This window comes from Mauremys mutica, chromosome 6, assembly GCF_020497125.1.
Source record: "Mauremys mutica isolate MM-2020 ecotype Southern chromosome 6, ASM2049712v1, whole genome shotgun sequence".
Taxonomy (NCBI): Eukaryota; Metazoa; Chordata; order Testudines; family Geoemydidae; genus Mauremys; species Mauremys mutica.
Genome location: NC_059077.1, coordinates 24,792,295 through 24,816,955, shown reverse-complemented (window position 1 = coordinate 24,816,955; position 24,661 = coordinate 24,792,295). Strand labels below are relative to the sequence as shown.

Genomic DNA, 24,661 nt, shown 5'->3' with positions numbered 1-24,661 from the left:
CTTCAAGGAGCGACCCATTGGGTGCTCTGCTTAAGGAGATGCTCAAGCAGTACCTCAATTACAGAGGAGGATGCCAAGGAGGTATATTCAGTATGGACTATAGAACAGCGTTACTGAAAGCTACGTTAGCTCTGGAAGCAGGCACCAGAGTCAGAAAATACATACATCAAAGACCAGACAGTACTAGCTCAAGCCTGTCAATGCAGGCTGGGAGACTCACTGGGAGGCCAAAGAATGACATAGGCATCTCCCATTGAGTTGTGGCTGTGCCTTCCCCTCAAACAAAATCGTCTGCACTTTGCATTGGATGGTGTCACAAAGAGATCAATTTCTGGATGACCCCAGGTAAGACACATCCTTTGGAACCTGCATTGTTCAGTTCCCACACATGGTTGATGGAGTACGCAACTGTGTTCTGTAGTCCTGGAAGATAAACCATTGAGATCTGTATGTGGTGTGATACGTACCAGTTGCAGAGTTTTACTGACTTGGCACATAAGAAGTAGGGTCCTGTTCCTCTTTGCCGATTGATATAATAAACAGGTACTGTGTTGTCCAGCATTATTCTTATTGGGTTGCCTGTGATGTGGGGGAAGTAAGTCCTAGCAAGAGTAATGAACTGCTCTGAATTTGAGTATGTTGATGTGAAGGTTTGCCTCTCATGGGATCCGTTTGCTTTGAGCTGTGAAGTCCTAAAACAGTGCATCCCAACCTACTAGGGAGGTGTCTATGATGATGATCCTTGTGGGAGGAGGCTGTGAGACTGGCACTCCCACACACACGTTTTTATGGATCTTTCCATCAATTTAGAGAATTAAGGACCCTATGAGGTATGGACACCCACTTGGATAGATTGTGCTTGGGGTATAAGCGGTTCTCAGCCAAGCTTGAACCTGGGAGTATAATCTTGCTAAGGGTGTCAAAAATGTACAATTTGGCTTGTGGCCCAGGAGTTGCAGGAAAGCCTTTGCTGTGATTTGTGGGAGCAAAACAGCGATAAGATGGTGGGATGATGCAAAATATCCTCATCTGGAGGAGGAAGATTTATGGGAAGGTGGTATTTATTCATCCACAGCTGGCTCTGGCTCCACTGTAAGATCCATCTGTGGAGCAGGACCAGAGGATGCTTTGGTATCGGAAGGGGTGGGCGCCTCAGTGGTACCTGTGTAAGAATGTGATGTCTCCTGAGAACTGGACTGAGCGGGTGACTTTCTCCTTCTCTTATCCCATTTTTTTGAGGGTACTCGAAGAACTGAGTAGGTACTCAACTTAAGTTTCAAGGTATACACTTAATGAGAGCCTTTCAAATGATTTTTTGTTCTTAGAATGACCAAAACCGGATGAACCTCAAAATGGTATGGAGGTTATGCCAAAATAGATGCCTGATGGACCTTGAGGTCTAGACCTTTTCAAATAAATATATACATACATCCAAAAAATTGTGGAACTCACACAGATGTGGGTGACAAAACCTTATTCAATATTCCTGAAAGTAGTAGTTTCCATTTCCAAGAATAACATTTTTTTGCTTTAAGTTTACTGGCTGTAAGATATTTCCCTTCTTAAGCACTCAATGTAGTTTACTAGGGTGCAACAATCCTATGTGAAAAGATTGGATCTGGATTCATAACCCAGTGATGAAGCCAACATAGAGGCCCAAACACCAAGAGTAGGAGAAAAAGTAGCTCCAATTACAAGCCCATGAGAGATGAGTAACAAGGATGTTGAGTCCAAATAAGAGCTGCTAGAGTTACGCACACGATCTAGTCCTTAAGGAATTTCCTTGATAACATCTGGAAGCAGAGGCAGGAAGGAATAAATATACAGTTTTGCCCCAGTTCAACAACAGAGAATCTAGCAGAGAACCCAAATCTGCTCTTGAGCAGGAAAGTGGTCACTTCACACCGTTTCTTGTAGCAAAGAGGTCTCCATCTTGTGAGAAGAGACTGAACCACCCATGTTGCTCTTGATGCCTGCAATATACCAGCATATCATTCTTTTTTCCTGCAAGATAAAGAGCAGTGTAATGATTCTGGAGAAATACAACATTTCCAGAGAATTATCACTTGGCATAAATGTCTTAAGTAAGATGACCCTTGTTTACATAGTATACAGCTGTGGTATTGTCCATAATATGCTTTCTTGAATAAATGTTTTTAGAGCCCAACATATTGCCCAGCGCAGTTTCATTTCCCATGAATTCCAATGATCAGGCAGAGGTGCACTAAGAGGAAAGAGAGGAGCACTGTGCCAAAGCGCAGATATCTACCTCTACCACTTCCTATGGAGATTGGGGAACTGAAAGAGACCCCCTTTTAGAACATTCTTCTGTACTACCCAGTGCAGCATCCTTAGAATCTTTGCAGGTATTGAGACAAGTTAACAAATTCATCCTTCCTGGAAGAATAATTTGTGCGGAAACCAGTGATGTAAAAGTATGATTTGATGTTTTGCACAGGATGTGACGTAAGCTGACAGTCAGGAAACCCATAAGTCTCAAAACAGACTGAACAGACTTTGGTCATTTAGTTGATAAATATTCTGAATCTCCATAAGTTTCTCCTCTGGTAGAAATACTGCTGCCACAGAAGAATGTGAAGTGGTTCCTATGAAAGTCATTCTCTGGTGGAGTTACAGCTAATTTCAGACTACTAATCCTTAAGATTGGAAGTGAAACTGGGATCAAATAAATTTGAAATGACACTGAACTCCAGTTCTGACCATGCCTGACCCAGCCAGTGACCAGGAAAAAACAGACATAAATCCGTAGGCATTTTAAATAGACAGCCGTATTGTGAAACACTCATGGCATAGTGGAGAGCCAAAAAAGGAACACCTTGTACTGAAAACTGTTGCCTCCCTCACAGAAATGGAGGCAATTCTGATGAGTAGCACTGATAGAACCTTGGGAGTACATGTCCTCTAAACAGAGCTCCAAACCAGTCCAGATGGCACAAAGAAGTATGACTCATGCCAGATTCATCATTTGGAAACTGAACCCACAGCTATACTACTTTAGTTTTCTCAAATGCGTATGAAAGTAGCTCTAACTAAACAAACAGATTTGCTCCTTTTGTGTGTTCAGACATATCCGCTGACTTTAATGACTAAAATGATTTTTACTCCTCTTTAGAGAGAGCAGTGAGTTTGATTCTGTTCCTTCATGTGCATCATCACTGTACAGTGGAACAGAATTGTTCAGTAGTTTTAACCCAGTGAAGATAAGGGGTTGGCACAAGAGCAACTGAGGCCCTAATAGCATGAATCCTTACTATTGAAAATCATGTGTGAGGTTGAAAGAATCCAGTCTTGATTCTCAAAATCCAGGATGAGTTTATAGGGCTGGTAGTTAGAAAAGACATTTTTATTTATAATCTAAGTACATCTGATGAACTCTTAAAGAGATAATAAAGATGGACTCCCCAAATGGCACTTTTACATAATGACTTTTCAGAGTAGAATAGCACTTCAGACATTTTTAATGTCTCTATCTGTATTGTTATCTAGGCACAAAATCATATGGATCTTATATATACCTGTTTTAAGATTCGAGCTATGGATCCTTGATCCATTTTGCTAGTGACTGCATCTTTCCTCAATCTTGCAGCTACAGTTCCAAGATAATCAAGTGATGCCACTCTCAAAGCCATCTCTGTAGACTTGTTACTGAACTGATGAACCTAACAAAAGCAGGATAAAATGTTATCTACTCATTACTGTACCTGCAGTGTTTTTCATAATATACTATTTGATCTTACTCAGAAATTCATCAACTAATAAACTGAATAAATTATATCAATTACAATGGCCACATATTTGTTTGAAGTGTTGCTGTAGATGTGTTAGTCCCAGGATGAGAGAGAGACAAGATAGTTGAGGTAATATATTTTATTGGACCAACTTCTGTTGATGGACGATAAAAGCTTTCAAGCTTCACAGGGCTCTTCTTTGGAAAGAAAATCAGTGTGTCTGAGCTAAATATAAGTTGGGACAGATTGTTAAGCATAAGAGGTTAACACATGTTGTGGCAGACAACTTAAAAGGAAGTGGGCAATTGAGGATTAGCAAGCAGTAACAAATTGTTGTAATGAGCCATAGAACCAGTGTCTCGGCCGAGTCCATGCTTTTAAGTATCTAGCAGAGTTACGAATTTAAGTTACTAAAGATATAATAATAAATTATATTACCTCACTACCTTCTCTCTCTTATAACCACATATATAATATTTTAACATTAATATCAAATTCATTTCCTTCACCACTGGGCTCTCCCTACAAAAAAATACTCCTGAGATTTTTTTTTTTTTAAAATGGTCCTTCTAATCAAACTAACTAGAGAGGATGCATCTTGTACAGTGGATTTGATTAGAAGTATAATTTAAAAAAAAATAAAATAAATCTCAGGAGTATTTTTTGCAGGGAGGGGCCCAGTGGTGAAGAAAATGAAATATATATATATATATATATATGAATGAAACGTGTGCATGTTTATATTATACTTATGTAATCTACCTGCCATATGTACTGCAGTGAACTGCAAGCTACTATCTAGCTGGATTAATCAGGGCCATGATTATAAATTATTTGTGCTATTGCCCAGAAACAAGCCCAAATTACTGCTTTAGTCTCATAACAAATGTCTGCCAGTATTACTTATCACAGTGACTTATGAATTTCAGACATTTTGTATCAACTAAAATGTTTCTTTGAATCATAGCATTTTCTAAGTTAATGTTTATACTTGCAAGAAGACTAAACTACTGAATAATATTTTTGTGCTATATGAGCAGCCTAGAGAAGCTATCATATATGAGTATCTGCAGATGTTGGTGGGTTTTATCCAATATGAGTCTATGCAGCTATTGGGTGCTATGGACTAGAATTTTAATGTGAAAAATATCCCCCATAGAAGGATACAAGTGATCTCCACTGAGCAACATAGTCCCTGGTGAGACTTTTTTTCAAATTACTTATCAAATACAATAATTTTCCAAACTAAACTTCACTATCTGTATACTATTCAGTATATTATATAATATACTGATATACATCAGCAGAAAGTTCTTAAATGAAGCATGAAAATTATATATTACAAACAAACATTTAAATATTAATAAAAGATTATGTCAAAATAAACAAGTTTTCATTATGATGAAAAGGAATCATCATCATCATGGCAAATCCCAAAGGGACATAGCTGGCTTGTAGACTGAGCAGTGCCATATCAATCTTCAGCGAGGTCCTTCCACCGTCTGGCTGGCTGATTAGCCTCTGTTCATCATTGCCACTCTTATTATGGCAAAGCCAGAAAACTCATGTGGCATTAGATCTGATCATTCTACTATCACCAGATCTTTACCTCAGGACAGCTTTTTGAGAAGATGGCTAAATTTAATAAGAATGTGCAGCACTTTATATCACTATGATACATTGGAAATACTGTGGTCTCTTACCAACAACCTTCCTAATAAGCTAAGTAACAGCTCAGCAGCAGGCCATTCTGGCTTGTTGACCGTGGAAAGAAGATCTTGAACAAAGTTCTCAAACAGTGGCCTATAATCCTCTTCTCCTTGTTTACTACCACATCTGTTTAAAGGAAAACAATGAAAATGTTATATAATAATCATGTACTAAAAAGGGTCAACTTTTTTTTTTGTTATTTGTTCTAAAGTACAAAAACACGTGTATTTCTAAAACTAGATAGGCCTGAATTATCAACAGAAAGAATCATCCTAATTTAGCTATGTTTTTCAGCAATACATCCTATAAAGAACAGAGAGTAAATGTTGCTAAAATTTCATATTAAAAAGTAGGACAAATGAGGGTAGCCCTTTCAATACTCCACATTACAATGAAAGAGACCTAGGATTCGTTCCCTGGTCCAGTCTCTTATTTCTTTATCTAGCACTGGTTTCAACTACTGGAGACACAGGTTTTTTAGTACTTTATGGGGGTATTATAACAATTTTACAGACTTTTCAGATAATGACTACAAATTCTACATGTGTGCTGACTCTCATCTCCCATCCAAGGGTAAGAAAAAAGGCCTCAGTTTATTTTGGAGAATTTGGTACTCTGGCATCTAAAGTGAATGTATGTTGAATGGATGAGATAAGCCTGAAGATCTTGCTTGTATCTGCAGGATGAATACATTAGATATAATAAGGTTTCAAGTCTGCATACAGAGAATAAATCAGGTTCCCTAGTTCATAGTGGAATAGTGCATTAAGGAGGTATTCTCTCTTAACTCAGTCTCTGGTCTTAATATAAAGGGTGATATGAAGTCTTGGTATCTCTGGTCCATAAACAGCAGGTGCAGTGGAGAAAGATCAAATCAGAGCCTGGCATGTGATGATTTGGTAGTGTTTCAGAGGTATGTAGTTTAATAAAAAAAATGAGGTTAATTTCTTTAAAACTAATTCTGATTAGTTGTTATGGCAGTCTAGTATACCTTAAATACTTAATCCATAAATCATGTTCTTCTTTCATATTACTGGTGACTAATGCAACACCCTTGGTGAAAGCTGAAATTTTCCACTTCGTATTATGTAGTATAAGCTATCGCATGTAGATTCTCACGTGTGTAAACAGCTCCCTGCAGAATTTCTGTTGTATAAAAAGTTCTGTGCATACAGCTACCTGTCATGGAATTTTAAACTACTTGCGAGTTTCTTTAACTGGAGCGATCTGTCATATGAAAGTAACTTAATTTTTCCAGATTTTCTGCAAAATGTATAAGCTTGAACTACACTTCAGGTGCTTGCAATTTTGCAATTGCAGGTTGCAGACTTCATACATTTTACAAGATTTGTGAAGAAACCTTAGTGACTATCAAGCCTTGCTGAACCTCTAAGGAGTTCAAAATTCATAGCTCCATGCAATAGTTCTCAGCAGGTCTTAATGAATAAAACAAATGTGAGTTTTCTTTTTAAGACAGAACTTCACAAAAAAGTATTCATAAAATGAAAAATCTCTTTTTACAATGTCCTACATTTAAAAATACCATGTCAAATTCAAACTCCAATTTTTGCCACAAAAATTTCTATTGATTAAAATTTCAGAACTTTAAGGAGTGCCAAATGAGAGTCTATAACGGAGTTAAAATTGTAATTATGAACCACAAACATCAAAACACAACTAAAAGAGTGTGATAATACTTACTTCTTAAGGAAAATGGAAAGGAAGTTTTGTGCTGTTCTCATGGCTGTTTCATATGAGTTAGTAATAAGGACATCTTGATCAACCTAAAAATAATAGCAAAATTCATTTGTTGAATGTACAATATATGAAAACATGACCCTCCAACCCAGCATTTTCAGTACATCATGTATGCAGGACACACACATTAACACTGCTCCATGGGCTGGACCAGTGTCACAGAACAAGTACATATGCACACTCCTATATGAAATAGTTTCATCTCTCTTTAAAGGGTCTTACTTTTTTGTTTGACTCCTCTTCTGAATTAGAATCCTTCTCCACTGATGGCAGGTGCACAACACACTGAATAAGCTGTAGAACCAGTGCAGTTACCATCTGAATATACATAGGCTCTCCATCAGTATCACTACTGTTTAACCTGTTGGAGAAAACAAACAGTATATCATTATAGTTAAGAGGCACAATACAAAGGACTTTTAACCCTAACTCCTACCTACCTACATTATTAAAACCTGATAAGACAAGTTCTCTGGGTTCTAAATGAGTACCTACAACTTTACCAACTATTCCACTGTAAAGGGAAAAAACAAAATACAATTCTTGTGAGATCCATACAAAATTCATTTTATCTTATATAGATTATTGTACAACCCTCATCTCAGTAGTATGTGAGGTGCTTTCAATAGTGCATTAAGTACTCAAAAAGTTTTGTACTCATTATGCTGACTCCAAAGCAACAGCCTAAATTATTCTCAGATCTATGACATCATTAGATAATGAAGGTACATAGGTGTGCGCATGCCGTGTGCACAGTCATTGGAAGGATTTTCCCCTAGTGGTACTCATCGGGTCGACTGTGGAGCCCCCTGAAGTCGCGCTTTCATGGGGGTGTACGTAGGTCCCTGCCAACCCGCCACCTCTTCAGTTCCTTCTTGTCGGATACTCCGGCAGAAGGGAGGCAGGTGGGTCTTGGAAAGAACATGAGCAACACATCTCAAAAAACAACAGTTACGTGAGGTAGGTAACCGTTTTTTCTTCTTCAAGTGCTTGCTCATGTCAATTCCAGGTAGGTGACTCCCAAGCCTTACCTAGGCGTAGGGTCAGAGCTCATGGAATCTCTGATTGTAGCACCGCTCTGCCAAAAGCTGTACCCTCTTTGGACTGCTGTGTAATGGCATAGTGCAATGAAAAGGTGTGGATCGATGACCATGTCACTGCCCTGCAGATGTCTTGGATAGGAACTTGTGCCAGAAATGCTGCTGAGGTTGCTTACGCTCTTGTTGAGTGTGCTGTCAGCAGTGAGTCAGGTATCTTTGCCAAGTCATAGCACTACCAGATACAAGACATGATCCAAGAAGAGATCCTTTGGGACGAGACTGGAAGTCCCTTCATACGCTCCGCAATTGCAATGAATAGTTGTGTTGATTTTTGAAATGGCTTCGTTCTTTCAATGCAGAAGGCTAATGCTTGTCTGACATGCAAGGAGTGGAGCATTCATTTCCTGTTGCTAGCATGTGGCTCAGGAAAGAACACAAGAAGAAGAATGTCTTGATTTGCACGGAATTGAGAAACTACCTTTGGAAGATAAGCCTTTGGAAGCCGGGTGCAGTCACAACTGTACCTTGTCCTTATAGAAGACTGTGTACAGGAGCTCTGAGATTAAGGCCTTAAGCTCTGACACCCTCCTAATGGAAGATATAGGTACCAAGAACGCTACTTTCCAGGAAAGATAGAGGAGGGAGCACTCCTGCACACACCGCTTGTGGGTTAAGCCACCACCTGAAGAACTCCATAACTGGGGGGTGAGTGTGATTAATTTGTCTAAGCGGTCTCAATTCAGCCTGTACACAGAGGCTAGCCAAGCCTGACAGGGATGGAGCTGAGGCCTGGCATGCTGTACTACACACGTACAAGCGGCCATATGATTCAGCAGCTTCAGGCAATTTCGTGACATAGTGGTGGAGTATCGCCTGAGTTCCTCTATGATGACACCCATGGTGAGAAAACAAGTTTCTGGAAGGAATGCCCAGCTTGACTCTGCAGAGTTCAAGAGGGCTCCGATTAACTCTATTCTCTGAGTCAGGGTTAGGATTGACTTTGCTACATTCAATATGAGGCCGAGTCTGTGGAATGTCATCTGAACTAGGCTTACCTGGACCTTCACTTGGGCTCTGGAGGAGTCTTTGATTGGCCAGTTGTCAAGGTACAGGAATACTTGCACCTGCCATTTCTGCAGGAAGGCTGCCACAACAAATATGCAATTGGTGAACACCCAACAGGCTGCTGAGAGGCTGAAGGGGAGAATTGTAAGTGAGTGTTGTTGATCACAAAATGGAGGAACCATCTCTGGGACTGGATTATGACACGTGAAAATACGGGAAAGGATCTGGGATCTGACCTGGTGCATCACCCCTTGGTGCACCTTCAAAAGTTTGGCTTGGAGGCTGAAGACTGCTTTGCTGAGCCCTGGCTCTGGATTAGAGGATGAGAACAGTTTGTTACTCCTGCCCAGTTTCCTGTTATAGGACGAGCTGGGTAGAATCGAAGAGCAGGCTTAAAATGCTTTCCTCAGAGGGCTGGTGTATAAAGCCCCAGACACTTCAGAGTTGCCCTTGAGTCCTTTAGGTTGTGGGGCTTAGGGTCTGTTTGCTCCGAAAAGAGCTCTGTAGTCAAATGACAAGTCCTGAATGGTCTGCTGGACCTCGGGCGGGAGTCCCAACACCTGAAGCAATGAGCTCTTTCTCGTGGCTATGGTTGTTGCCATGGTATGGGTTGCCAAGTCCGCCGAATCTCAGGAGGCCTGTAAGGAGGTCCTCGCAATGACCTTGCCTTCCTCGACGAAACTCCACGCGAGAGTCCATAGGCGCCAACTCCATGAGGAGTAATTTCAGCCTAAAGTCCCTCTCCTTCTTAGTCCTTGGGTGGCAGCTCCTACAGATTTTGCACTTCTCAGTTTGATGGGCTTCCCCCAAACACTTTAGAACAGGAGTCGTCTGGGTCTCCCTTTGGGATAGGCTCCAGACAGGACCTGCATGGCTTAAACACTTGAGACCGAGGCATGCCACAGTCCCCAGGAGGGGAAACCCCCAACTGAAACTTATCTTACTAGCTAGAACTATTTGAACTACTACTAAGTTTTAAACTATTTACAGATACAACTAGAAAAAGTCCACTAGGGGATAGCTTGCCATAGCAAGAAAAGAGCTGCTCCAACGACCGTCACTGGCGGTAAGAAGGAACTGAAGAGGCAGCAGATCAGCAGGAACCTATATACACCATCATGAAGGCACGACTCCCTGGGGCTCCACAGCCATCCAGACGGGTACCGCTAGGGGGAAAATTTTTGACGACCGTGCATGCGGCACACGCACACTTACTTGGAATTGACATGAGCAAGCACTCAAAGGAGAATAATAATTTTTGTTTTACAGTGTCTTTCTTTTAACACTCTTAAAGCACTTGATATGTAACAGTATGTAAGGAGTACTACTATAAGAAAACTAAGCCAGCTGTTATATGCCAACATTCCTTTAAAGAGGAATTTTCACCATCAGGAAAAACAAATTATTGTATCTTAATTAAAACTTAAACTCACTTGAAGTAGCAAGGAAAATTAGCAGATAATGCTTACTGTTTAATCAAAGATTATTCCCTCTACTCTTCCCTCTTTTTATATGATACAGCATTTAAATTATAATGCTGAATATGTGACGTTAGCATTTCATATGACAGAGGTCAAACACAGGATTATGACTTCAGGAGCAATTAGACATATTGGGTGAAAGAGAAAGCTCTTGTATAATACACAGCTGAATTGGCACAGCCACACAAGGGTAATTTAAACCTCTCTAAGATTTAGGGTTGTCTACATCGGGTAGTTTTTGCAGAACATATTTTTGCATATAATCTTAGGCAGAATAACTCTCACAAAATAGTGTGCCCAAGCAACCAGCTTTAACCTACTTTGGTTTGAATCAGTATGTCCACATGGCACTGAGTTTTTTCAAAATAAGCACACAGCATTTTGGGCAGATAGCCCATGGTGCATTCTGGGATTATTGTCATGGTATATTGTGCGATACCTACCAGAAGCCACTGCAATTCTGAGACTTGGGGGTGAAACTAGCAAATTCCCATGATTTATCTGTCTTTTGCAATTTAGTGAAATTCTCAAATTACTGTCATGTGGGGAATACTGCTGCAAATAGTGATCTTGAGTCATAAATATGAAGAGGCTAATGCACTTGCATTTGTGGTCATGCGGCCAGATGACTTTTGAAGTCAGCTGCCAGACTGATTTGGATAGAAGAAAAAGATGAAATTGAGCAGCTACTAGAGGATTAACTTTTCCTGGAGCAGCTTCACCTGATGGAGTACCATTTCTGGGCCAGGGAAATAGCACTAACTGGTTGGAAAGGATAGTACTCCAAACCTAGGATGACAGCAGAATTTCTGGATGACAAAGGCTACTTTCTTAGTGATCTCTTCAGAGCTCACCCCAGAGTTCCAGCAGCAGCACACCACTATGACACGTCTCTTCAGCATGGAGAAACATTTGACCATTGCCACTGGTTAGCAGTCAGGAGTGGCAATCGATCAGTGGCTAACCAGTTTGGTGTTGATAGATCAACCGTCCAGACTGTTGTCATGGAGGCATGCTCTGCAATAAAACTTGGCAATGCACAATTTATTGATAGATTTGCAGGGCTGGGGTTCCTAATTTGTACTGGGGCTATTGATGGGACCTCACATACCTATTCTTTGCCCCCACTCCCGGACTCAGAGTTTATCAACAGAAAGGGCTATTTCTCTATGGTGCTCAATAGCCTGGTCACTGTGGAAGGTTCACCAATATCAATGTAGGGTGGCCTGGAAAGGTCAGTGGTGGCTCAGGCTAACTTCCCAAGTCCAAGCCCACCCAGCCCCCCAGGTCTGAGTTTGAGTGACTAGACCGAGCTTCTATCCATATAATAATATCCACATTGCTTTTTTAGTGAGCTTACTTGAACAGGGCCAGTGCAAGTCTCTCTACCCGTGCTGGGAATCACACCTCCCAGCTACAGTGGAGACATATGCTTACTGGACACTGGATAATTATATCCTGAGTAGCTACAGAATGACAGTGTGCATTTGAAAGGCTGAGTGGGAGATGGAGGTGCTTTATAACAAGACTGGAAGCTGCTGAGCAATATCTGCCTTGTGTTGTTATAACTGATTTCTTTTGCACATCTGTGAGAGAAAGGAAAAAGAGCCTCATTGATGAGTACAATAAAGAGGCACAGAGACTTTTGGAATGTTATAAACAGTCAGAGAGGCTGCCTCTCCAAACTGCAGCAAATCATCAGGACCAAAGGGTGACGGATGCCTTGTGCTCCTACTTTGAGACTAGAAGTTTAAATGTTGACATGAAATATTATCATTAGATAATAATATCTTTAGTCTTTGTATAAGGATTTTATTAAATGCAAGATAATTATGTCTTTTAAAGCTTTGTGCAATGATTTCATGAGGAAACTTTTATGAAGTTTCCAGATGTTATGGGATGAACTCATCCGTAGTGAACCCCTTAGTTCCAGGACACAACACTCCAGGGTTTCTTCCAGTCTAGGACTCCCTGTAGGCTGTCTGCCTTTGTGCGCTACTCTGCCCTCTGACTGGTAAGTGGCTAGTTCAGAGTCCTTCTGAGGTAACTAAAGGTCACCAGTGAATCAACCTATCTTCTGAGCCCTGTGCTCAACCCCTTCCTGAGTTCCACTGCCTTTCCTTGGCTCTGTTATCAAGCACTGCCCCACTGAGCTTACATCTTCCTAAAGACTCTAGCCTTCAGCAGTCTTTGGAACTTGGATCTTTCACAGGAGCCCGCCTGTCTGAACTCTCTCAGCCTATTTATAAGCCTAGATCTCTCAAGATATCTCCTGATCCTTCTTTAGTCCTGTCCTCTTTGGCTGACAAATAACTACCTATTTACCACATAGATGAAATGAATGTGACTAACTGGGCCTTTAACTCTTCCTAGTCCAAGATGGAGTTCTACCATCACACTAGCATAAGGTTAAGTGACTCCATATAGCCAGCTTCTGAAAAATTTCCTGCTTGAAACTTCTATTTGCATACCTTCATTTAGTCTCACTTATATTTCTAGCTAGGTACCTAATTACATATTTGTGTGTCTATTTGTTACTGTCCTTTTGAACGTCACAAATAGTCAAAAACCAAGTACAGATATGTGCAACACAAGTAGAGGAAATGCAGATAATTACTATGCACCCAGACTGCTTGTCCTATAACTATTCCACTTTTGCTCCCATTGTAAAAGCTCTTTCAGGAACAGATAAATCATATTTATAGAATTATTTGCTTGATCTCATTAAGAAATTCATACAACTTGTGGAATTGTAGGTTTTTAAAACAATCATTAATAAACCATGTAAAATCTAAATCCCTACATTTATATACTGAAAATTATATTCTGTAGAAGTTAGCCATCCATGTCAGACATTACCTGAAGTTTCTCAAACTTCTTTTGCTGGTTGGTAGTCTTGCAAGTGAAGTGAAAATCTCCTCCAGAATCAACTGCCTATGTTTTTCATACCGCGAGAACACCTGTTAGCAGTTACAGGATTCAAATATGTGTGTGTATAAAAATAAGGGTTAAGTTTTACAGAAAACCAAAATAGCATATTACCATTTTTTTTTCAAAACCAACAGTTTTCCATATTTGTATTCATTAAAATATTCACAGTTGTTTTTTATATTTTCAAGTGACAGACAGGTATCTGAGTAACATACTGTTTTTTCAATACATGGGGGCGGGCAGTTCTGCTTAGCTATTCTTTTGTTTAGACAGACTTTGATTTTAAAAACATCGAACATATTGCCTCTGCAAAGGCTGAAGATATAGTATGAAACAAACTTGCTTCTTAAACTGCAAGCTTTCTGAGAGGGTTTTTCTGTTTTCAAAATATAACAGTTCTTAAAATTTTATTTTTCTGTGAATCATTTTGCAACATGGATTCCCCTCCACCCACATTTTCCAAAGAAAACCATTCCACATATACTTTTTATCTGGATAATTGCTATTCCTAGCTCTGCATCTTATACCAATGCACAGCTCCAGAAACTATGGTGATGGGGGAAAAAAATTAAATAAACCTGGAAAATACATTAAGGAAAAGCATATTGCTAAGGTTCCTTTGAGAAGAGGACAGGAGACAGTGAAGGTTTATCTTTTTCTTTAATATTATTATTAAAAACTAAAAAGTGTACCACTTGAGAAAAAAGCAGGGATAGAGCTTTGATTTTTATTCTGTGATCATATTATTGATTGTTGAGAAAGCACAGCTCTTAAGAAATCAAACTGTGGTTTGAAACTAGCACAAAAATTAACTTTGCAGTAGTCTAATTATTCTAATCTATATGAGTTCGAATTCATCAGTGTCCAAACATGTTTATGACTATGGCTGTCAAAGAAATGGTGAAAAATATAGAGATGGAATATGTATTTTTATCTCATGACATGAATTTACTGTGGGTACAAGATTTTACAAGAAGGATCAGGTCATTAACCAGAAATGGGGGGGGGGGGGGGTGGAGGGAGAAGAAATCCTAGTTTTCCAAGATTGTTATTCTATCTATGTAAAATTCAAGGTAACTCAAAACCAAAGTGGTAGCCATCTTTAAATTTCTTTGCTTTTGCTACTTTAAGTTGAGTATTAACTTTATTTTCAGTATGTATTTTATAACCCTATTTTATTAAAATACATTTATTTTTAATGGGAAATATTATTGATATTGTTCAGTCTAAATACAGACTTTACAACCTACAAAGTAAACTGCATGCAGGGTTGGCGAAGATAACTAAGGATTTGTTCACATTGGGAAATACTGTGGAATAGGTAATCCAGTGGATTAAGATAAATCACAAAAGGTGATATAGTGCAGAATACCAGAGTCCACATGGAGAATTATTGTGAAAAACTATTGTGCTTTAAGTTTACACTCTATCTTATTTCACAATAGCTTCCCCATGTAGACAAGCCCTATCGTCATTATGCTGGAGAACGGGAAATAACGGAGAGCAAGGTCTGAAAAAAAATGGGTTTTCCAGGCTCATACAAACATTGACGTGATTTAATTTAAACCAAAAAGTGAAAAAAACAAAACAGCTATGCAAATAAAATGCATGCTTTTTTCTGCTGGGTTGACCTTGCTTAAACTTTGTGTGTTTGGAATGAGGTAAGAGTCACAATCCAACCAGAGCTATGGTTTTAAGTCCAGTTCTATTCTGAACTATCACTACAAAAATGGTACCTTTTTACTCAAGAGATCTACATCTGTATATTCAGTTACTTCTGATTACATTAAAATATCAATATATAATAGTGAGATGAGGATATCATAGATTTTTCTGTTGTAAATTCAAGGACAAAATAAAAAAGAAGGAAACAACAAATAGGGTTTGGTGTGAACATAGTGTAGGAAGTTCTACTTATTTGGGATAATTCTCTTAAGAATTCTAAGTATAAAATTATTTGAATACAATATTTGGGGAGGGCAAAATTGTTTGCAATCCTTTTAGTTATAATATTGTATACCTGAAGTTTTCTTTTAATTACTTAATTTTAATGGGAACATCCCATTTGATTTCTTGCCATAAACTAGTCTACAAACCAAAGAGGGTCAAGTAAATTAAATTATGTTCCTCCATCATGATGTCAAAAATATACAATGTGCAGAATAAAATGAGTTCAAAATTCAAATTCTTTACCAGAATGGAAAAAATGTGCACTGGTGGGGAGATGAAATTGATAAACTAATGTCTCCTTCCGTGTGTATGTTTTATTTTTAAACAGCAATATCACTAGGTTAAAAAAGTACTCACTGCAGTCACTAGTTTGATGGCGCATAACTGGAGCTCACTGACATTTTCTACAAAAAAAGGGGTTATTCCCATTGAAGATATCTGTCAAAAGGAGGAAATGACAGTAAATAAATATTCTTTCCACTAAAGTGATATGTAAGCTCTTTGACATAACAGAGCATAATTAAATACATTCACTGCTTCACAGGTATATCTTGTTTGCTGTTTGTAAAATGATGTTACATTTTTAATCTTAATTTTATAATGAATCCACTAAAGACTTACAGTCTAAATATTACACATATCTTTCTGTTTAGATAACTACTTTTTAATAGTGTTATTAAAATATTAAATATTTTTTTTAAATTACACATTTTAAGATCACTAGCAAGACAGTTAAAATAATAAAGTTACAATACTATGACTATAGAAGTCATTCTGAAAATTTCCTCATCCAGTGAACTAGATTAAATGTAAACCAAACACAATGTTATTGCCAAGGTAGTCAAACTTCAGAATCGCTATGAAAAAAAAACAAAACACTCTCAAATGGAAATTCTTTTGACGAAACTTACCTGAAGAATAGTTGTGTCAGTAAGGAGCTGAATCTCTAGCAATTCTGCCAAACTGCTAACAATGTCACATACTTTGTTATACAGCATCACTATTACCCTCTGCTTGTGGGTGGAACATTTGGCACGCTTTGCTTTTGAACTTAAAACACCTCCTAGAAAATAAAATTAAATAAAATGATTCATCTACAAGCCTTTCAATTACATTTGAGACAACATTAAGAACAAGACAATTTTTTTTTTTTTGAGAAAAAGTACTTTATAATTTTTGTTGGCACAAAATGGTGATAGAAAAGTAATGTCTTTTTAGCAGCACTAATTTGGAAAAACAAGATTTGTTATTGCAGACCATTTTAAAATAATTTTTGTGGATTGTTGGGCCAAGATTTTCAATATGGTACTTACAGTTAGTCTCCTACATCCATATATTATTAGAGCTGGTTGTGATTTTTTGACCAGAATGAATTTATTATAGAAAATGCCTTTTCACAAAATTGAAATTTATCACACAAAAATTTGAATTTTACCAAAAAATGTTTTATTGCGGGCTGGAAAAATTGAAATGATGGCTCCTTGGCTGCCTGCCTTGAAGGGGTTTGTCAATTCTTTTTCTGAAGTGAAATTCGTAAGAGCCTTCCGGGAGGACTGCCAAAACTGAATGCGCTCTCTTTCTGCCTCCCCAACTATTAGCCTCCCCGCTGTCCCCCCAGTTTCAGCTGCCAGACAAGCAGAGAGCTGGGGCTCTCAATCCTTCCGCCCACCTAGCTCTGGGGAGGCAGAGAGCCAGGGCGCTCATCCTTACCACTTCTCCCGCAGCTGAGCACACCAGCTATCTTAAGCAAAGTAAGCTGTCATGGGATAAGAGGGAAGTTCCTCTCATGGATCAATAACTGGATAAAAGGTAGGAAACAAAGGGTAGGAATAAATGGTCAGTTTTCAGAATGGAGAGAGGTAAATAGTGGTGTCCCCCAAGGGTCTGTACTGGGACCACTATTATTCAACATATTCATAAATTATCTGGAAAAAGGGGTAAACAGTGAGGTGGAAAATTTGAAGATGATACAAAACTACTCAAGATAATTAAGTCTAAAGCAGACTGCAAAGAGTTACAAAGGGATCTCACAAAACTGGGTGACTACGCAACAGAATGGCAGATGAAATTCAATGTTGATAAACGCAAAGCAATGCACACTGGAAAACATAATCCCAACTTCATATAAAATGAAGGGGTCTAAATTAGCTGCTACCAATCGAGAAAGAGATCTTGAGTCATTGTGGATAGATCTCTGAAAACATCCACTCAATGTGCAGTGGGAGTCAAAAAAGCAAACAGAATGCTGGGAATCATTAGGAAAGCGATAGATAAGACAGAAAATATCATATTGCTTCTGTTTATATCTATGGTACACCCACATCTTGAATATTGCGTGTGGATGTGGTTGCCTCATCTCAAAAAAGATATTCTGGAATTGGAAAAGGTTCAGAAAAGGGCAACAAAAATTATTAGGGATATGGAACAGCTGCCATGTGAGGAAAGATTAATAAGATTGAGATTTTTCAGTTTAGAAAAGAGATGACTAAGGGGGATATGACAGAGGTTTACAAATCAGGGCAGGTGTGGAGAAAGTAAATAAAAAAGTGTTATTTACTACTTCCCATAATACAAGAACTAGGGGTCACCAAATGAAATTAATAGGCAGCAGTTTTAAAACAGACAAAAGGAAGTATTTCTTCACACAATGCACAGTCAACCTGTGGAACTCTTTGCCAGAGGATGTTGTGAAGACCAAGACTATAACAGAGTTCAAAAAAAGAACTAGATAAATTCATGGAGGATAGGTCCGTCAATGGCTATTAACCAGGATGGGCAGGGATGGCATCCCTAGCCTCTGTTTGCCAGAAGCTGGGAATGGGTGACAGGGGATGGATCTCTTGATGATTACCTGTTCTGTTCATTCCCTCTGAAGCACCTGGCACTGGCCACTATCAGAAGACAGGATACTGGGCTAGATGGATCTTTAATCTGACCCATTATGGCCGTTCTTATGTTATCTACTTCTTTGGCTCCCAAAACTGTGGAGGAAGGTGTGGAGGCTGAGCAGCCAGACTCTTTGCTTCATAGGAAGTTTAAGTGAGGGGTAGGGGATGAGGCAGATGGATAGGCTCAATGCCCCAGCTCTCTGCCTCTCCAGTAGCATATTTGGAAAGCTCTCCTGAAACAGCATTTTCTTGAAATACATTCCCATGAAAAAAATTTCATTTTTGACTGTTTGTCCCTGTTCAGGACAATTTCTGCCCCCCCCCCCCCCCCAAATGCAAAAAAAAATTGTCACAAAGGTATTTCCATTTTCTGGCCACCTCTTATATCATGTACTTCAACAAACAGTTAGTGGTCAGTACTTTTGAAATCCAAGTGCCTCCTGATAATTGAAATAAATGGAAGCTGCTGGGTATTCAGGGACCATGAACACTAGACCACTTATTTAGGCACATAATAGATGAGTGTAGAAGTCTCATTTAAGGCACCAACTTCTAGTTAGTTAGGTCTTGCCACTGAAGTATGTATGGACCTTTCATGTCACACACTGTTTGGTTCAGAGGAGGATGGTAAATTGTAGCCCAAAATGACAGGGTAAATGAAACCCATTGTAAATGGCTTTTTTCTCAAAATCATATGAAGCAGTCAGTCATCCTTCTTTATTTAGAGGACACTGAAACAGGTGTCTCAAGATTAAGTCTTGAATGTAGTGAATTGCATAACAGTGTCAAGGGATGTCAAGTTGTTTGCACATCACACTTAACAGAACTGGTCACGTTTAAAATCATATGCAGCATATTAGCTTACATGCAATCTCATTTATTTATTAACATACTAACCACCATGAGGATCCACTCTGTAGACAGGATCATACTGAGGATAAAGTGTATTCTGCAAATGAAATTTAGTGTACTGAATAACTCTTTCTATTACATCCTCAATATACACAGCTTTAGGCATATTGGGTGATGTCATAATATTGATAGCGGTAAGACAGGCATCTGCAGACTTTGTGACTCTCTCCATAATCAGATCTCTCCACAATCTTTCCTCATCTTCAGTGTCATTATTCTACAAGGAAAAACAGAAAGTTATATACATTTTCTAAAATATGTGCATTAAGACAAAATTAATTCTGAGTTTTCAAAGATACATATTATATTTCTGTATATTACAGGTTATCCCTGCTGAATAATATATACTGCAAAAAAAGATTATTTTATAAATATATATACTAAAATATTATATGACATTTATAATCTTATAAATGTTAAATGTATTTTGTTAACTGGCAAGCAGAATTTTTTTTTTTAACTGTATCACCCTAAACCAGAATGAGATATTAAGGACATGTAATCACCTAAAAAAAAAAAAAAAAAAAAGAGGCACAAAGAAAATGTTAATTACCCATGAAAAATATAACCTAACAAATTTCTACATTCATCAATTTTTATTAATTGATCTAATAATTCTTTATTCTTTTAAGATGTACAGTACAATGTTGTGTTTTCTGAGGATGAATACATTAAAGACAGTGACACACTGAGATCGACTGATGAAAACGGCTGTATCAAATGTAGGTGTTATTTTTATATTCCCTGTGATTAGGCTCAACAGAATCTGATTTTAAAAAAAACAAAAAAAAACAAAAAAAAACCACTTGATAATATCAATGTTTATTTTTAAGCATACGTTTCAATTTTTATTTATTTAAATGTTCACAATTGTGCAAAATTATGGATTTTAAGCATTTTTTTTACTTTTAGCTATATAAATTTTCATAGTAGCAGGAAATTATGTGAGTTCTCAGACAATTATTATTTAATGACAGACACAGATTCTGAAAGTTAAAGCTTAATAATCATTCAAACACAAACCATCAACATCACCTGTCCAAATATACTAAGTAAATATCCTTAAGTCAAATTCTCATAAATTCAGCATTGTTCTTATTGTCTGTAAATTTCAATTTCCACTGAAGGAAATACTTTTTCATTAGTTTGTGTCTGTGCAGTGAAATCTGTTTACCAACATTTAATAATAAAAACTAATCCTTCCAACCCTACCTATCACTGCTACTTTGACCAGTTTCAATTTCTACCACTATATGTAACTCTAGTGCAGAATAACTTTTATAAACCATGTGGAAATCATGAGGATTTTCCTGATCCCTTTTTTACTTCCATGCTCCCTAAAGTCTCAAGATTCCCCTTATCAGTCATCATCACTGTGTTGAGGACATGATTCATCAATAACTATGCCTCAAAAAAACACACACAGGAATTGCTAAAGAATCATGAGAGAAACCTCCTCTTTCCCAGAGGTTGAAAGTACAGTCTGTACAGCTCTTCTATCAACTACCAACTCAGACAAGCCTTCAGTATACTAGAGTAGATCCTCATAGCCACAAACACACAGATAAAACCTTGGCAGTGAGTCTCAGAGCCTGGGTCAACTGACTCTGGCTCACAGAGCTCACGCTAGAAGGTTAAAAGTAGCAGCACAGGTGTTCCCAGTTCCTTATCCTTGTAGAACACCATATAGGGTGGCTCTGACCTAAGTGTCCTGATCTCAGACACTCCGCAGGCGGACGTAATTGCCACCAGGAAAAGACGGTTACTCACCGTAGTAACTGTTGTTCTTCGAGATGTGTTGCTCATATCCATTCCAATTAGGTGTGCGTGCGCCGCGTGCACGTTCGTCGGAAGATTTTTACCCTAGCAACACTCGGTGGGTTGGCTGGGTCGCCCCCTGGAGTGGCGCCGTTATGGCGCCGGATATATACCCCTGCCGATACAATGGCCCTTCAGTTCCTTCTTGCCGGCTATTCCGACAGAGGGGAAGGAGGGCGGGTTTGCAATGGATATGAGCAACACATCTCGAAGAATAACAGTTACAAAGGTGAGTAACCGTCTTTTCTTCTTCGAGTGCTTGCTCATATCGATTCCAATTAGGTGACTCCCAAGCCTTACCTAGGCGGTGGGGTCAGAGTGAGATGTCGCAGAATGTAGAACTGCTGAGACAAATGCCACGTCATCTCTGGACTGTTGTACCAATGCATAATGGTATGCAAAGGTGTGGACCGAGGACCATGTAGCTGCACGACATATCTCCTGGATGGGTACATGAGCCAGGAAGGCGGCAGATGAAGCCTGAGCCCTGGTAGAATGTGCGGTAAGGTGGCTCATCGGAACATGAGCCAAGTCATAGCAGGTGCGGATGCACAATGTCACCCAAGAGGAAATCCTCTGGGAGGAGACCGGTAGGCCCTTCATTCGATCTGCCACCGCAACAAAGAGTTGGGGTGTTTTACGAAAGGGCTTTGTTCGCGCGATATAAAACGCGAGAGTCCTACGGACATCTAGGGAGTGCAGCTGCTGCTCCCGACGTGATAAGTGTGGCTTCGGGAAGAAGACCGGAAGGAAGATATCTTGATTGATATGAAAGGCCGATACCACTTTAGGGAGGAAGGCCGGATGTGGTCACAGCTGTACCTTGTCCTTGTGAAATACTGTATACGGGGGGGTCCACCATGAAAGCCCGAAGCTCGGAGACTTGTCTTGCCGATGTAATGGCTATGAGGAATGCTGTCTTTCAGGACAGGTACAGCAGCGAGCAGGCTGCTAGTGGCTCAAAGGAAGCAGCCATAAAAGTTTGGCTAGAACTAGATTGAGGTCCCAAGTTGGGGCGGGGCGGCGTACCTGTGGGTATAAACGCTCCAAGCCCTTGAGGAACCTCAAAACCATCGGGTGTGAGAACACCGAGTGGCCGCTCTCCCCTGGGTGGAAGGTAGAGATGGCCTCCAAGTGCACCTTTATTGATGATACCGCTAGGCCGTGCTGTTTTAGAGACCAGAGGTAGTCCAAAATGGTAGGAACTGGTACCTCGGAGGGAACATTACGTTGGTTGCACCAGCAGGAGAAACGCTTCCACTTGGCCAGATATGTTAACCTACTACCCAGGAGTATTTGTTGTACCGAGGCAGAGCAACGTAACTCGGACTGGCTTAACCACGCAGCAACCATGCCGTGAGGTGAAGAGACTGCAGGTCTGGGTGGTGAAGTCTGCCGTGATCCTGAGTTATGAGATCCGGGCAAAGAGGTAGGGGGATTGGGTTGGCCACCGACAGGTCGAGCAACATGGTGTACCAGTGTTGCCTCAGCCACACTGGAGCGATCGTGATCAGGTGGGCTCTGTCTCTGCGGAGCTTGAGTAGGACCCTGTGAACCAGCGGGAACGGTGGGAAGGCGTAAAGCAGATGGCTTGTCCACAGTATCAGAAATGCGTCTGAGATGGAGCCCGGGGAAAGACCCTGGAAGGAGCAGAACGCCTGCCATTTCCTGTTCTCGCGCGAGGCAAAGAGGTCTATGCAGGGAGAACCCCACTTCCGGAAAACAGAATGGATAATGTCCGGACGAATCGACCACTCGTGAGACAGGAAGGATCTGCTGAGGTGATCCACCAGAGTGTTCCAAATCCCTGGGAGAAAAGACACTACCAGGTCGATCGAGTGGGCTATGCAAAAGTCCCAGAGCTGAATAACTTCCTGACAAAGGAGGGAGGAACGTGCTCCACCCTGCTTGTTTATGTAAAAACATGGCCGTTGTGTTGTCTGTGAACACTGAGACACAATGGCCTTGTATATGCTCTCGAAATGCCTGGCACGCAAGGCGGACTGCTCTCAGCTCCCGCACATTGATGTGCAAGGCCAGTTCCTGAGCAGAGCAAAGGCCTTGAGTGCGGAGATCCTCGAAGTGGGCACCCCAACCCAGAGATGACGAGTCCGTTGTCAGGGCCATCGAAGGTTGAGGCGGGTGGAATGGCATCCCTGCACAGACCAGGGAGGGTGTCAGCCACCAGGCCAGGGAGCCTAGGATGCTCGGGAGGATCGTGTCTATGCTGTCTCTGCCCGGCTGGTATACTGAGATGAGACAAGTTTGAAGGGGACGGAGACGGAGTCTGGCGTGTTTGGTCATGAACATGCAGGCAGCCACGTGACCCAGGAGGCCGAGACAAGTGCGAGCCGAAGCTGTCGGGAAGTGTTGTAGGCTTTGGATAATTGATACCATTGCCTGAAACCGAGGCTGTGGTAAGCAGGCTCTGGCGAGATTGGAGTCCAGGATGGCCCCAATGAAGTCTATTCTCTGTGTGGGAACCAGAGTGGACTTCTCTATATTGATCATCAGGCCTAATTGCCTGAATAGGTCCTTGACGATGCCCACATGACGGGTGACTTGGGTTTCGGAAGTCCCTCGAATGAGCCAATCGTCAAGATATGGGAAGACATGTATCCGACGACGACAGAGGGAGGCGGTGACTACAGCCATGCATTTTGTGAATACTCGTGGGGCTGTAGAGAGGCCAAACGGAAGGACCGTAAATTAGAAATGTCGACGGTTGACCACAAAACGGAGGTACTGCCTGTGTGGTGGGTAAATAGCGATGTGAAAATACACGTCCTTCATATCGAGGGCGGCATACCAGTCTGCGGGATCCAAGGACGGGATGATGGTCACCAGGGATACCATGCGAAACTTCAACTTTATCATGAATTTGTGGAGTCCTCGCAGGTCTAGGATAGGTCTCAGACCTCCCTTCGCCTTGGGGATTAGGAAATAACGGGAATAAAACCCCTTGCCCCTCGAGTCCTTCGGTACCTCCTCTATAGCTCCCATGGCAAGGAGCATCCGTACCTCTTGCAAGAGGAATTGCTCGTGAGAGGGGTCCCTGAAGAGGGACGAGGATAGGGGTTGGGAGGAAAGGGGTGAAATAAACTGGAGGTGGTATCCGAATTCTACCGTGCGTAGGACCCAACGATCCGAAGTTAGTTGGGTCCACGCAGGGAGGAAATAGGAGAGGCAGTTGTAAAAAGGAGGAAAGGGATCCTGGGAAACAACTGGTATGCCATCCTTGGGCGTGCCTTCAAAAGTTTGGTTTGGGGCCCGCAAGTGGTTTGGGCGGACCCTGATTTTGACCCCCGTGGGGTCCAGACTGCCGTCTGCGATTGCCTCGGATGCGCCTTCTGCCAAAG

At 40.5% G+C, this 24,661-nt stretch overlaps 1 protein-coding gene across 5 annotated transcripts in view; it reads right to left on the bottom strand.

Moving 5' to 3' along the window:
* Nucleotides 1-24,661, bottom strand: part of NIPBL (NIPBL cohesin loading factor) — a 281,825-nt gene that overhangs the window by 56,452 nt on the left and 200,712 nt on the right. For 3 of the 5 annotated variants that reach the window (XM_045020599.1, XM_045020600.1, XM_045020595.1), the window contains exons 17-25: nt 19,470-19,701; nt 16,596-16,747; nt 16,042-16,122; nt 13,663-13,763; nt 7,440-7,578; nt 7,161-7,243; nt 5,453-5,585; nt 3,537-3,680; nt 1,906-2,004 (exon numbers count right to left, since the gene is read on the bottom strand). In XM_045020599.1, coding sequence (XP_044876534.1) covers nt 1,906-2,004; nt 3,537-3,680; nt 5,453-5,585; nt 7,161-7,243; nt 7,440-7,578; nt 13,663-13,763; nt 16,042-16,122; nt 16,596-16,747; nt 19,470-19,701 — 1,164 coding nt within the window. The remainder of the gene's footprint in view (nt 1-1,905; nt 2,005-3,536; nt 3,681-5,452; nt 5,586-7,160; nt 7,244-7,439; nt 7,579-13,662; nt 13,764-16,041; nt 16,123-16,595; nt 16,748-19,469; nt 19,702-24,661) is intronic. The other 2 variants (XM_045020601.1, XM_045020598.1) reach the window with 1 other exon arrangement.